General features: G+C 42.3%; 1 protein-coding gene across 3 annotated transcripts in view; it reads left to right on the forward strand.

Annotated features, from left to right (window-relative positions):
- Positions 1–12,684, forward strand: part of KIF1B (kinesin family member 1B) — a gene marked incomplete at both ends in the record, with an annotated part of 150,533 nt that overhangs the window by 41,407 nt on the left and 96,442 nt on the right. For 2 of the 3 annotated variants that reach the window (XM_080692232.1, XM_080692233.1), the window contains 4 exons: positions 2,015–2,090; positions 4,134–4,212; positions 5,315–5,457; positions 10,889–11,022. In XM_080692232.1, the coding sequence (XP_080548358.1) occupies positions 2,015–2,090; positions 4,134–4,212; positions 5,315–5,457; positions 10,889–11,022 (432 nt within the window). Of the gene's footprint in view, positions 1–2,014; positions 2,091–4,133; positions 4,213–5,314; positions 5,458–8,112; positions 8,155–10,810; positions 11,023–12,684 lie in introns of all 3 variants that reach the window. The other variant, XM_080692231.1, reaches the window with a different exon arrangement.

Consider the following 12,684-nt stretch of genomic DNA (forward strand, 5'->3'; position numbering starts at 1 on the left):
GTTTATTTATTTTGTGGCACTGGGGATTGAACTCAGGGGTATTCTACCACCAAACTACACCCACCCTATTTTATTTAGAGACAGGGTTTCATTAGGTTGATGAGAGTCTCACTACTTGCTGAAGCTGCCCTGGAACCTGTGATTTTCCTGTCTCAGTCTCCCAAATACTGGGATTACAAGTGTGTGCTGCCATGCCCAGTGGTCATGAGCAATTTACAACATTAAAATGTTTTTCCTACTCTTTGTTTATACATAGATAAGGTAAAAGCTCAGTTAAAATTTTAACTGAATTTATAACAATATTATTATTGTATCCTCCTTTACCCAACTATTTCATATTTTCTCCTATGTTTCTAAACAAATGATTTGAAATTTATTTGTCCTCTTACACAAATAATATTCAGAGCACCTATTAGTTGCTTATGAATCACGTGAGAGAAATTGAGGATGGAGGCGATGGGAATTCATAGTTGTGATTATCTAAGTTTATCTTCTCTATTTCTACAGTAATAACTTAATAAAACAGTTATGCCCCTTTCTGTTTTTCTCCACTTAGCAGAAAAGTTACCTCAGATTCAGAACCCTTCCCGTTGTTTGGTATAACACGGTGCGGACACTCAGTATCTAACCGGCTCCCAGAGCCGTGGGGAGTGTTAAGAAGTGGTGCTCACTTGTCCTTTCCTGTGCTTGCGAACATCTTCTCAACCAGGGGCAGCTTACAAAGGACTCACGTATATATGTCCCTGTGCAAATGATTGCTTTTTATAATCAGTTTTGCAAAACCCACTTTGAATTAAAAAAGAAAAAAGATTAGCTGGGCACGGTGGTATACTGTAATCCCAGTGCTTGGGATGCGGAGACAGAAGATCACAGATTTAAGGAAAGCCTCAGCAACTTAGCGAGATCTCCTGCAATTTCATGAGACTCCTTCAAAATAAAATAGAGCTGGGGCTTTAGCTCAGAGGCAGAATGCCTCCGGGTTCAATCGCGTGCGTGTGTGGTATCACACACATATACACAGTTGCTGGGCACTGTGGTACAGGCTGCAATCCCAGTACTTGAGAGGCTGAAACAGAAGGATCACAGGCTTGAAGCCAGCTTCAGCAACTTAGCAAGGGTCTCAAAAACTTAGTGACACCCTGTTCCCAAATAAGTTTTTAAAAAAAGAAGAAGGGCTAGGAGTGTAGCTTAGAGGTATAATGCCCCTGGATTCGATCCCCAGCATCACAAAAATAAATATATAAATAAATAAATAAATAATAAAACAGTCCTTGTCTGTTAAAGATATACACCTGAAATATTTGCAGGTGAAATGTTGAATTTGCTTTAAAACATTAACAGCTATAACAGACATGATACAGAAAATATACTAGATAACTGTTATATTGATGTTAATTTTCTTGATTTTGGTCAGTGTACACTGTGTCCTTATCTACTAAAGTGTTTTAGATAGAATGTTTGAAATTTACTCCAGAATGGTTCGAGAATGTAGAAAATGTTTGGAAGGATAATTGAAAGATGATAATGGCAAAATATTAATAATGGCAAAATAATAATTAATACCAAGCTGCATCTTGGGTATATGATAACTCATTAAACTACTTTTTTGACTTTTATGTGTGTTTTAATCAAAATTTCAAGCCTGGTGTGGTGGCACATACCTATAATCCCAGTATTCAGGAGGCTGAGACAGAAGAATCATAGGTTTGAAAGTAGCCTCAGCAACGTAGAGAGACCCTGTTCCAAAATAAAAAAATAAAATAGGGCTGGAGGTAGAGCTGCAGAGTAGAATGCCCCTAGGTTCAATGCCCAGCACCACTAACTAAAAATTTCAAAGCTAAATGCAAAAATAATCATTGTATGACCTGTGGGTGCTGTGAAGAATTGCAACTGTGATGATTTCCACAGTGATAGTGTTTTACTGCAGTTGTATTTACTTGGAAACTTTAAACTGCTTTGCCTTTGATGTGAATATTTTCTAAAAATGTTAAGACTGTTCTTTTCTTCCTAATAGAGTAAAAAGAAGAAGAAAACCGATTTCATTCCTTACAGGGATTCTGTACTTACTTGGCTACTTCGAGAGAACCTAGGTATGTCACCACTGGGCCTTCGCTGTCGGTCACCTCCTTCTGGTCGCTGGCGCGGCGCCGGCATGCTCACTGTGAGCGTCTCTCTGCAGCAGAGGCATCTGTAGCTACTGCTGGTGCTCACGGGAGTGCTCCCTGCCTCCCTTCATGTGCTCACGGGAGTGCTCCCTGCCTCCCTTCATGTGCTCACTGGAGTGCTCCCTGCCTCCCTTCATGTGCTCACGGGAGTGCTCCCTGCCTCCCTTCATGTGCTCACGGGAGTGCTCCCTGCCTCCCTTCATGTGCTCACCGGAGTGCTCCCTGCCTCCCTTCATGTGCTCACGGGGGTGCTCCCTGCCTCCCTTCATGTGCTCACGGGAGTGCTCCCTGCCTCCCTTCATGTGCTCACGGGGGTGCTCCCTGCCTCCCTTCATGTGCTCACGGGGGTGCTCCCTGCCTCCCTTCATGTGCTCACGGGAGTGCTCCCTGCCTCCCTTCATGTGCTCACGGGAGTGCTCCCTGCCTCCCTTCATGTGCTCACTGGGGTGCTCCCTGCCTCCCTTCATGTGCTCACGGGAGTGCTCCCTGCCTCCCTTCATGTGCTCACGGGAGTGCTCCCTGCCTCCCTTCATGTGCTCACGGGAGTGCTCCCTGCCTCCCTTCATGTGCTCACTGGAGTGCTCCCTGCCTCCCTTCATGTGCTCACGGGAGTGCTCCCTGCCTCCCTTCATGTTTGCGCCTCATTTCCGCTGGCTGGATTCACTCACTTTGAGAGTCGGGTGTCCCCACATCACGTGCTTCGGGGCATGACCCACGAGCAGTAGTTGTCTCGACTTCATTCCTCCCCTTCAGGCTCTAGCTTCTTCCTCAGAGTTCACTCCAAACCTGTGGTCTCCTGAGGTGCACGTACGCAGACATTGGAGCCCTCACTCCTCTGTCGATGTTTTTGGACTTTCTAGTTCTGGCCTGTCACTCCTTGCTCCTTCTGGTTTTTTTTTTTTTATACTTTCATTGGCATATGATAATTATACTGAGGTTCAAAGTGATAAAAACACGTCTGCACAGTCCATGCTGTATTTCCCTCTGCATGTCACCCCCTCCCTCTGGGTGCATGTTAGCAGGATCGGTAGTGATTAGCTTCATATACGGACATAACATTATTGGAGTTGTTTTTCCCCAGTCCTCCTTTCCCTTCCCACCTCCCTCTCCTCATCCCTTTCCATTACTCTGCTAGTCTCTCTACTCATTTATCTGAAGTCTTCATTCCTGTTTTTTTCTTGGTTTCCACATATGAGAGAAAACGAATGACTTGACTGGCTGGCCTCACTTACTGTATTACTTGTAGTTCCGTCAGCTTTCCTGCAAATGGTATAATTTTGTTTTTCTTTACGGCTGAGTAAAATTTCATTGTGTGTATATACCACGTTTTCTTTATTCATCTGTTTATGGACACCTACGTGGGTTCCATGATTTGACTTGTTAATTGTGCTACAGTAAGCATAAGTATTCTTAGGGCACTGTAGTATTCTATCTTTAATTCTTTTAGAAGGATACCAAGGTGTAGCTGGATGATATGGTGGCTTGATTCCTAGTCTTCTGAGGAACCTCTGTACCGCTCCCCATACTAGTTGTACTAATTTACAGTCCATCCAACTACAGAAAGTAACCTGCGGACTTAATGAAGTCCTTTTTGAAATGCCAATGTCATCCTTCACAGAGTTTGAAAAAATACACCTGCTCCTTTGTAAGCAGTAGCGATGAGCTGTGTCATCTGTTGCTACTTGAGGGAAGAGGCCGAGTGGACTGGCGGCCTGACCCCAGCCAGTGCTGGTGGAGTGGCTGGCATCGACCGGACTGGGTTCAGGAGAGTACAGGAAGACAGAAACTGGATCCAGCAGATCCGGACGCCTGCATTTTAATATAACAGTGCCTGCAGTGAGGGTATTCAAGGAGGCTGTTGGCTTTCGACGACGTTTTTGGGTCTAAGATGGTGCTGTCCGATTTGACACGTTCAGTGAAATCCTTTCTGAAATGAGTACGGTTTCAAACATTTGCCTCATCTCCTAGGTGGCAATTCCCGGACTGCAATGGTGGCTGCTCTGAGCCCGGCGGATATCAACTACGATGAGACTCTGAGCACTCTCAGGTACTCTCATCTGATCTCAGTAGCCAGAGAGACTCCATTGAGTCATTTTGTTGTACGATGGGTTTTCCTGTGCTGTGTTGGTAGCCATTTGTGTACATAGGTCCCTTTCTCTGATATAACAGGGAAAACATGGGAGGAAGTGATTTTTATTATAATGGAATTTACCTATTTATGTTTTGCAGTCAATTGGCAAGGAAGTTCTTCATTGAAAAGCTGTTCATATTGCTTAAATAAGATTTTTAGCCGGACATGGTGGCGCACACCTTTTAATCCCCCTCTTGGGAGGCGGAGACAGGAGGATCGCGCAGGTTTGAAGCCAGCATTGCTGGCTTGAGAGACCCTGTTTCCAAGTAAAAATATAAAAATAGGTCTGGGAATGTAGCCTGGAGGTAGAAGGGTTTCCAGGAACTCCAGTACCACCAAAAAAATAAATAAATAAAAGATTTTTAGACAACTTTCAGGTGATAATAAAATTTTCTTAGAATGCTCTTTTCTGTAAAAAAATAAATAAATAAAAGTGTTTTCTTCCTTGAACACAGCCTTTGTCTTTATAAAAAATGTTAGTTATAAATACATGTAGCTAATGTGGTGGTACACACCTATAATCCTAGTACCCCTAAGCTACACCCCCAGCCCCTTTAAATTAATTAATTAATTAATTAAATTTTGTTTATTTATTTTGGTGGTCTGGGGTTCCTGGAAACCCTTCTACCTCCAGGCTACACTCCCAGACCCATTTTATATTTTTATTTGGAAACAGGGTCTCTTAAGCCAGCGCGGCTGGCTTTGAACCTGCGCGATCCTCCTGTCTCCGCCTCCCGAGCGCGGGGATCACAAGCGTGTGCCACCACGCCCGGCTTAAAATATACTTTTAACTTAGCAAAAACACTGTAGTTTTGATAAACTCGCTTTGAGTTTTGGTATTTGTTTCTGTTGTGATCTTAGGCAAATCATATAGTTTTACTGAGCCTTTACCTCATCTTTATAAAGTACTGTTAAAATTATTAATGTTCATAAAATGTAAATACCCAGGGTGTTTGATTTAGAAACAATGGCATGCCGCTCCCAAAGTGACGCAGATGGGTTTTGCTCTTGCACTCAGATACGCAGACCGCGCAAAGCAGATCAAGTGCAATGCCGTCATCAACGAGGACCCCAACGCCAAGCTGGTTCGCGAATTGAAGGAGGAGGTGACGCGGCTGAAGGACCTTCTCCGTGCTCAGGGCTTGGGAGATATTATTGATAGTAAGTGCATTGGGGTCAACATAAAGGTGAATCTTCTTCAGGTCATTGTATTTAAAATGAACTTCGATGTAGAGAAGTTAATGGAACTAGATTAGATGGTGGTAAAGACTTTTTTCCTTCTTCTCTGAGGACCTAGTGTGAAAGCCGGGTGTGGTAGCACACACTTATAATCCCCGCGCTTGAGAGGCTGAGACAGGAGGATCACGCAGGTTCACGCAGGTTCGAAGCCAGCTTCAGCTGGCTTAAGAGACACTGTTGCCAAATAAAATATAAAATAGGTCTGGGAGTGTAGCCCGGAGGTAGAAGGCCCCTGGATTCCAACCCCAGTACCACCCAAAAAAACAACAACAACAAAAAAAAAAAAACACCTAGTGTAAAACCAGGTGTAGTGACTCACACTTGTAATCCCAGTACTTGGGAGGCTGAGACAGGAGGATTCAGGTTCGAGGTCTGTCTCAGCTACTTAATGAGGCCCTCCGCAACTTAGTGAGATCCTGTTTCAAGATAATAAAAAACGAGGGCTGGTGGTGTAGCTTTTGAGTAGAATGCCCCTGGATTCAATTCTCAGTGCCAAAAAACCGTCAATGTGTCGGGCAAAGCGACACATGCCTGTAATCCCAGCTACTTGGGAGGCTGAGGAAGGAGGATGCAAATTCAAGGCCAGCCTGGTCAATTTAGTAAGGCCAAATCTCAAAGTAAAAAAGGGCTGGGATGTGAATCAGTGGCCTAGCACCCCTGAGTTCAGTCTCAAATACTGCCCTCCCCCCAAAACACGGCAACATAGTAAGGCCATTCCCCCCAACTCAAGGAAAAAAGAAAAGGGCAGAAAAGAGAAAAAAAAATCTTGTGAAAATTATTTCAATTTTTTTATATAGAATATATCAAGCTATTCGTGAACTTTTTTTTTGCAGTACTGGGAAGGAATAGAGAGGTATTGTTGTACCTCTAAGATACACCCCCCACCCCTAGTTTTTTTAGTCTTTTTTTTTTTTTTTTTTTTTTGGTGGTACTGGGGTTTCTGGAAGCCCTTCTACCTCCGGGCTGCACTCCCAGACCTATTTTAAACTTTTTTTATTTGAAAACATGGTCTCTTAAGCCAGCGCGATCCTCCTGTCTCCGCCTCCCAAGCGCACAGGTTACAAGCGTGCGCCACCATGCCTGGCGTTAGTCTTTTTATTTTTGAAACAAGGTCTCACTGAGTTGCAGAGGGCCTCACTAAGTAGTTGAGGCTGTCCTCGGACCATGTTCCTTCAGTCTTAGCCTCCCAAATGCTGGGATTACAAGCATGCGCCACCATGCCCGGCTCTCTCTGAACGTCTTTGGAATGTTAAACTTAATTCTCCTTGAGAAATTAATCACTTTCTAAAAATATAAAAATTTTACTTGGAATTTTTGTATTTTTTTCATGGGTTTCTATGACTTAGTGTAGTAGCAATAATACATGTGTTTGAAACCCACTGTTCAGCTGGGTGTGATGGTATACCCTGATAACCCTCGTACTTGGGAGGCTGGCAGGAAGGTCACGGGTTTGAGGCATGAGCAACATAGCAAGACCCTGTTTCAAAATGAAATGGACTGAGGGTGTAGTTAAGTGGTAGAGCACTCCTGGGTTCAGTTCCCAATGCTGTACAAACAGAACCCCACATTGAAGTCTACTTTCTGATAAGGTTCTTGAACCTTGCTCCCTGTGAACGTACGGTGCAGAAGAGTCGTCATTCCCATCAAGTTCAAGAGCTTGACTTCCAGAGAGCAGGATTTTATAGTGTGTTTTAGAAGGCAGCTTTTAAAAAAATCCACTGAGCTCCGCAAAGTGGCACACGCCTATAATCCTACTACTTGGGAGGCGGAGACGGGAGATCTACAGATTTGAGACCAGCCTCAGCAATTTAGTGAGATCTTGTTTCAATTTTTAAAAATAACATAGGGCTGGATGGTCTAGTTCACAGCATGCCTCCGAGTTTAATACTCAGTACCAGTAAATAAATAAATCTCAGTGATCTGCCTATATAATATCTAATCAGAAGTTGTCTTTAGTAGGGCTGGGGATATAGCTCAGTGGTAAAGGACTTGCCTACCATGTACGCATCCCTGAGTTCAATCTCCCGCACCACCAAAAAAAAAAAGAAAGTTAAATTTTTCTTAAGTGAGTAAAATAAATTAATGATAGGTCAAAATATGGGTTAATTTAAAGCCGGGCGTGGTGGCGCACGCTTGTAATCCCCGCGCTTGGGAGGTGGAGACAGGAGGATCGAGCAGGTTCGAAGTCAGCCGCGCTGGCGTAAGAGACCCTGTTTCAAAAATATAAAATAGGTCTGGGAGTGTAGCCTGGAGGAAGAAGGGCTTCCAGGAACCCCAGTACCACCACCAAAAAAAAAAAAAAAAAATATGGGTTAATTTAATAAAGCATATTTTTGACTTTTTGAGTATAAAACTAGTATTCTGTTCTGTGAATTCTAATAGATTTTAAGGCTTCATCTAGTTTAGCTCTTAGTGATTAGAGCTTCATTTTAGATTAATATGGCTTGTAAAAATGATAATATAGTCTAAATATTAACTTTTTTCATTTTCCTAAATGCCAGATATTTCTCTGTTCCCTTTGTTACTGCTAAACCTGAACTTTGACCCCTCTTATATTTCCCTCTTGCGTATCTTCAGTCGATCCATTCATTGATGATTACTCTGGAAGTGGAGGCAAATGTGTGTATTTGATGTATTGGTTATTCATACGCTATGCTGATTTACTAATCTGCCTCTGCTGGGCCAGCCTTAAAATGAGCTCTGCATGCCAGCAATCCTAACAGGGAAATCCCAGACAGAGTGTTCCGTGCAAGTAGACGTTCTCCTCTTCCCGTCTCTGCTTGACAAAGCCCTCTTTGATGAGTTTCAGTTTGTGGCTTCAGCGAAAGCTTAAGAATTTCTCGCTTCTCCACTTTTCAGTTTGCCCTCCATGTGATTAAATTTAACACACACTCATAGGTGATGAAGACAGTGATGATAGCAGGTGACACTGGTTTGTAATGTACCAGCCCCTGTTCTAGCACCTCAAACATACTATCTCATTCAATTCTGCCACTGATTCCACAAAGGTTCCATTATGCCCGCTTCACCAGTAGCCTGGAGCGGGTGGTTTCCTCGGAGCACATGGTGTCTCTGGGTCAGGTTGAGTAGTGTAACTCAAAGACTCTTGATTTTAATCATTATGCCACTGCCAATTGAGTTGCTTCCTTCATGGTCTGGTTATTTCATAGAAAAATCCTTTTAATTAATGTTGTAAACATAAGCCTTTATATAATTTTCAATCACTTCCAGTTGGCCAGACTGTCTGATGGAGGAGCTCTGTGCACATTGGGTCAGCATTCACCTTATGCTTATGCTAACTCCTTCTGCCCCCAGTATCTTGGGCCTCAGCTTACTTGACATCCTCTGCTTACTTGACATAGCGACATTTTTTCCTTTTTTAAATTACAAATTAAATTTTAAAAATTGTCAGGTATCTATATGCTTGAAAGAACATTTTGTAAAATGATCATACTTCAGTATTTTCTCCACAAATAGCATTAAGTTGTGAGGAAGTAATTACTTGCCTTTTTAAGATAATTCATCAAGTAATTGATATCTTGAAAGACATGAAGAATCATTTTTAGGAATTAATTTTTAGGTATTTATTGATTTACTTATTTCTGCAATATGGCATATCAAACAATGAGGAAACTCAGGAGAACCCAAATATAGCCCTAGCTGTTGTATTCTAGCCCCTAAAGGCCTCCACTGTCCTGATCACAGGGACTTGTGGACTGCACAGCTCTGTCTGAGATTTCCACGGCTGAGTGACCCTGGTGTGGACACGGTGCCGTCTATCCTCGCCCTTGTGCCGAGGTGTTGCTGCGTCTGGCTTGCTGCCTCTCTGCCCCGAGCAGCTGTGGCATTCGCTGAAAATCCGTGCATGACTAAGATTTCAGTCCATATCTGCAAAGGAAAACCGCTCTGCTTCTCAGATTTATTTGGATCTACTCTGAATTCTTTGTAGGGCTTGCATGTGTCCAGTGGACCTTCTGAGCTCTGTCCATCCTGCTCTTCCCCACCTTGCGCCATCACCTGGTGGCCAGCTTTTTGCTCCCCGTTTCCCTTTAAGACATGCCTCTGCTTTTCCCTGTGTTCTGTATTGCAGATGGTGGTTTTCAAACAGTCTTGAAGCAACCATGGGCATTCAGGGGCTTCAAGAACTGGCTTCGATTAAATAGGAAACATGAGGAGGCCCAAAGGGAGCAAATAGTGTTTCTTTCAACTTTATGTATTGCCTCCTGTTATGTTCTTTAATGGAAACTTAGTTTTGATATGAATTTTAAGCAATATAGGTTTTCTCAAATTTAAAAATCAGCTGATTTTAAAATAGGGATGTAGCAATAACTATGGTTTGCCTCTGGTGTTCATTTGAAATTTTTGACTATTGAAAGAAAGTAAAACAAGCAAAGTAATGAATTTTGTTATTTGGCTTTTTTAGCAAAACCAAGTTTAAAAGCAAAATTTATCATCTATTAGGGGCCTTATAATGAATATGTCCCTAAAACTTGTATATCATATTAGGAAGCAGGCTTACTTGTGACTCCATGGTTATACTTTTAGGCATGGTAAGGACCTTACTTAAATTAACAAATAATCAGCCTTTTTTTTTTTTTGCCGTGATAAATGAATGGAAATTATATCAAACTTGTTTCAAATTTGCTAATTATTCCCTGTTGAAGCAATCATTCAGTCCTGAGTTCTTAAGCAGACTTCTACCAAATTCCCTTATTTCTGTAGTTACTCTGCTTTTTAAGACATTTTCTCAAAATCCTTTGGGCATGGTGAAATGTTGCTACCCAAAGGACTCTACCGAGTGCTCAGACTTTTATCTCTAACTCTAAATGTATTTGGAAATTTTTTTGGTGAATTGCATAAAACACTGGGCCAGGCTGCTATGGATTAATATTGACAAATAAACGATCATTGCCATTCCCTCGCTGTTTCAGGACTGAATTTAAAAGCACTGTAGACACGAGACAGTGGAAAGACAGGAGGAGTGTCTCGGCTATTGAAGGAGAGCGCCCTGAGGCGTTGGCCACCTCCTCGGAGGTGTTGAACTTGGAATGTCTTACTTCTAAATTCAGAAGTCATTCTTAACGTCTAGGATACCAGCGTTCAAGGGAGCCGTGTTTTAGAACTGCCATCTAGAACAGTTACAGTGCCTTTGTGTGGTAGCGTTGTCTGTCTCGATGCTTTAATGCTGCCCTTTCTTACACTTGTGTTCCTTCCTGTCTTTTTCTTCCTTTGCTCCTTTCCCTCTTTTCCGCCTTCCCTTCTTCCTGTCTCCCAGATCTGAAAGATTTTCAGAACAATAAGCATAGGTACTTGCTAGCCTCTGAGAATCAACGCCCTGGCAATTTTTCCACAGCATCCATGGGGTCCCTCACTTCATCCCCATCTTCCTGCTCACTCAATAGTCAGGTGGGCTTGACATCTGTAACCAGCATTCAGGAGAGGATCATGTCTACACCCGGAGGAGAGGAAGCCATCGAGCGTCTAAAGGTAAGACTCACACTGCCTACCATGAGATTTTGGATCAGTTCATGCAGAACTTTCTAACAAATTGTGGTATCTTGAAAGGAGAATTTTTGTTTGTCAGTTAAGCTCTTTCCACCAAGATGTTTGAGTCTGACCTGGCCAGGCAGAGATAAGGAGGTTGGGGTTGGTCACACGGAGTGACTGATGCGTAAGCCACAGTGGAATCATTTAGTTAGAAATTTAGGGGTTTTTTTTCCTTTCTTTTTTTTCTTTCTTTCTTTCTTTTTTTTTTTTTAATGTGGTATTAGGAATTGAGCCCAGGGGCATTCTACTTCTGAACTACATCTCCAGCCCTTTTTATTTTATTTTTCTTTGGAAATGGGGTCTTACTGGGTTGCTGAGGCTATCTTTGAACCTGCAATCCTTCTTTTTCAGCCTCCCAAGTACTGGGATTACAGGTGCCATTATACACAGTTAGAAATTTAGTTTTTCTTTATTTTCTTTTTTCTTTTCTTTTTTTTTTTTTTTTTTTTTTTTTTTTTTCAGTACTGGGGATTGAACCCAGGGGCATACCACCTCTGAGCTACACTTCCAGCCCTATTTGATTCTTTTTTATTTGAAACAGGATTTCACTAAGTTGCAAATTGTCTCACCAAGTTGCTGAGGCTGGCCAGGAATCTGTGCTCTTCCTGTTTCAGCCTCCCAAGTACCGGGATTACAAGTGTACGCTACCACACCTAGTTTAGCCTTGACAATTTAGTTGAGGCCCTCTGCAACATAGAGAAACCTTGTTTCAAAAATTTAATGAAGGGGGTTCTGCGGGTGTATCTTGGAGTTGAGTACCCCTGGGTTCAATCCCTAGCACTAATTAAAAAAAAAAATGGGCGTGAAGTTCTATAATGCCTGGCAAAAGAGATAGTGAGGCACCTTTCTGTTTAAAGCTGTAGGGTAATTTATGCTGTTAGTAAAACTGACTTTAAATCCTGAAGGCCTTGAAGCCTGTACGGGCAGGCCTCTTCATTCGTGGGTTTCTCACAGAGAGGCATCAGTGACTGTCTCTGTGCAGGCCTCTGTGTGGAGCCAGGGTGGGAAAGAGGAGGCTCTGTGGGAATGAGAAGTGAAATCTCCCACTTACTGAACACTTAATATAAAATGATCTTTTTCCTTGGGCATTTCAGATCTTACTGTTTGCTTAATAAAGGTGTAGTGCATGAATGAGGTTACCCTTTCCTTTGACGTTCATTTTGACATAAAGGAGAAATTCTGTCAAGTGGAACCAACTGAAAATACTGTCAGATGTTAAGACATTAAGAGTCAAGACGTTAACTAAACTTTAGGAATTAAGACATTAAGAGTCAAGACGTTAACTAAACTTTAGGAATTAGGTTACCCAGTGCTTTCCAAAAAGTTTCTGGGGAATAATGTTATCATTATTCAGGGAGCTCTCCCCTGACTCCTTTACTTCCCATTAAAGCAGAGCAAAACTGTATTACTTTAATCAACAAGTAAGTTTCTCTATTTTAATTCTTAAAGCCAACATAAGTGGAATTGTCCAGTTTTCCTAGTTTTATTTGGAGAAAGTGGCTTTTTTACAGGTGCAGCCTGGTAGTTCACTGAAGCATAAGCGCCTTAGCTCTTACTGTGTGAGCGCAGAGAATTCCTTTTAGTAGACCCGCATTTTAATGC

Source organism: Muscardinus avellanarius (genome assembly GCF_963383645.1).
Source record: "Muscardinus avellanarius genome assembly, chromosome: 3".
Lineage (NCBI taxonomy): Eukaryota > Metazoa > Chordata > Mammalia > Rodentia > Gliridae > Muscardinus > Muscardinus avellanarius.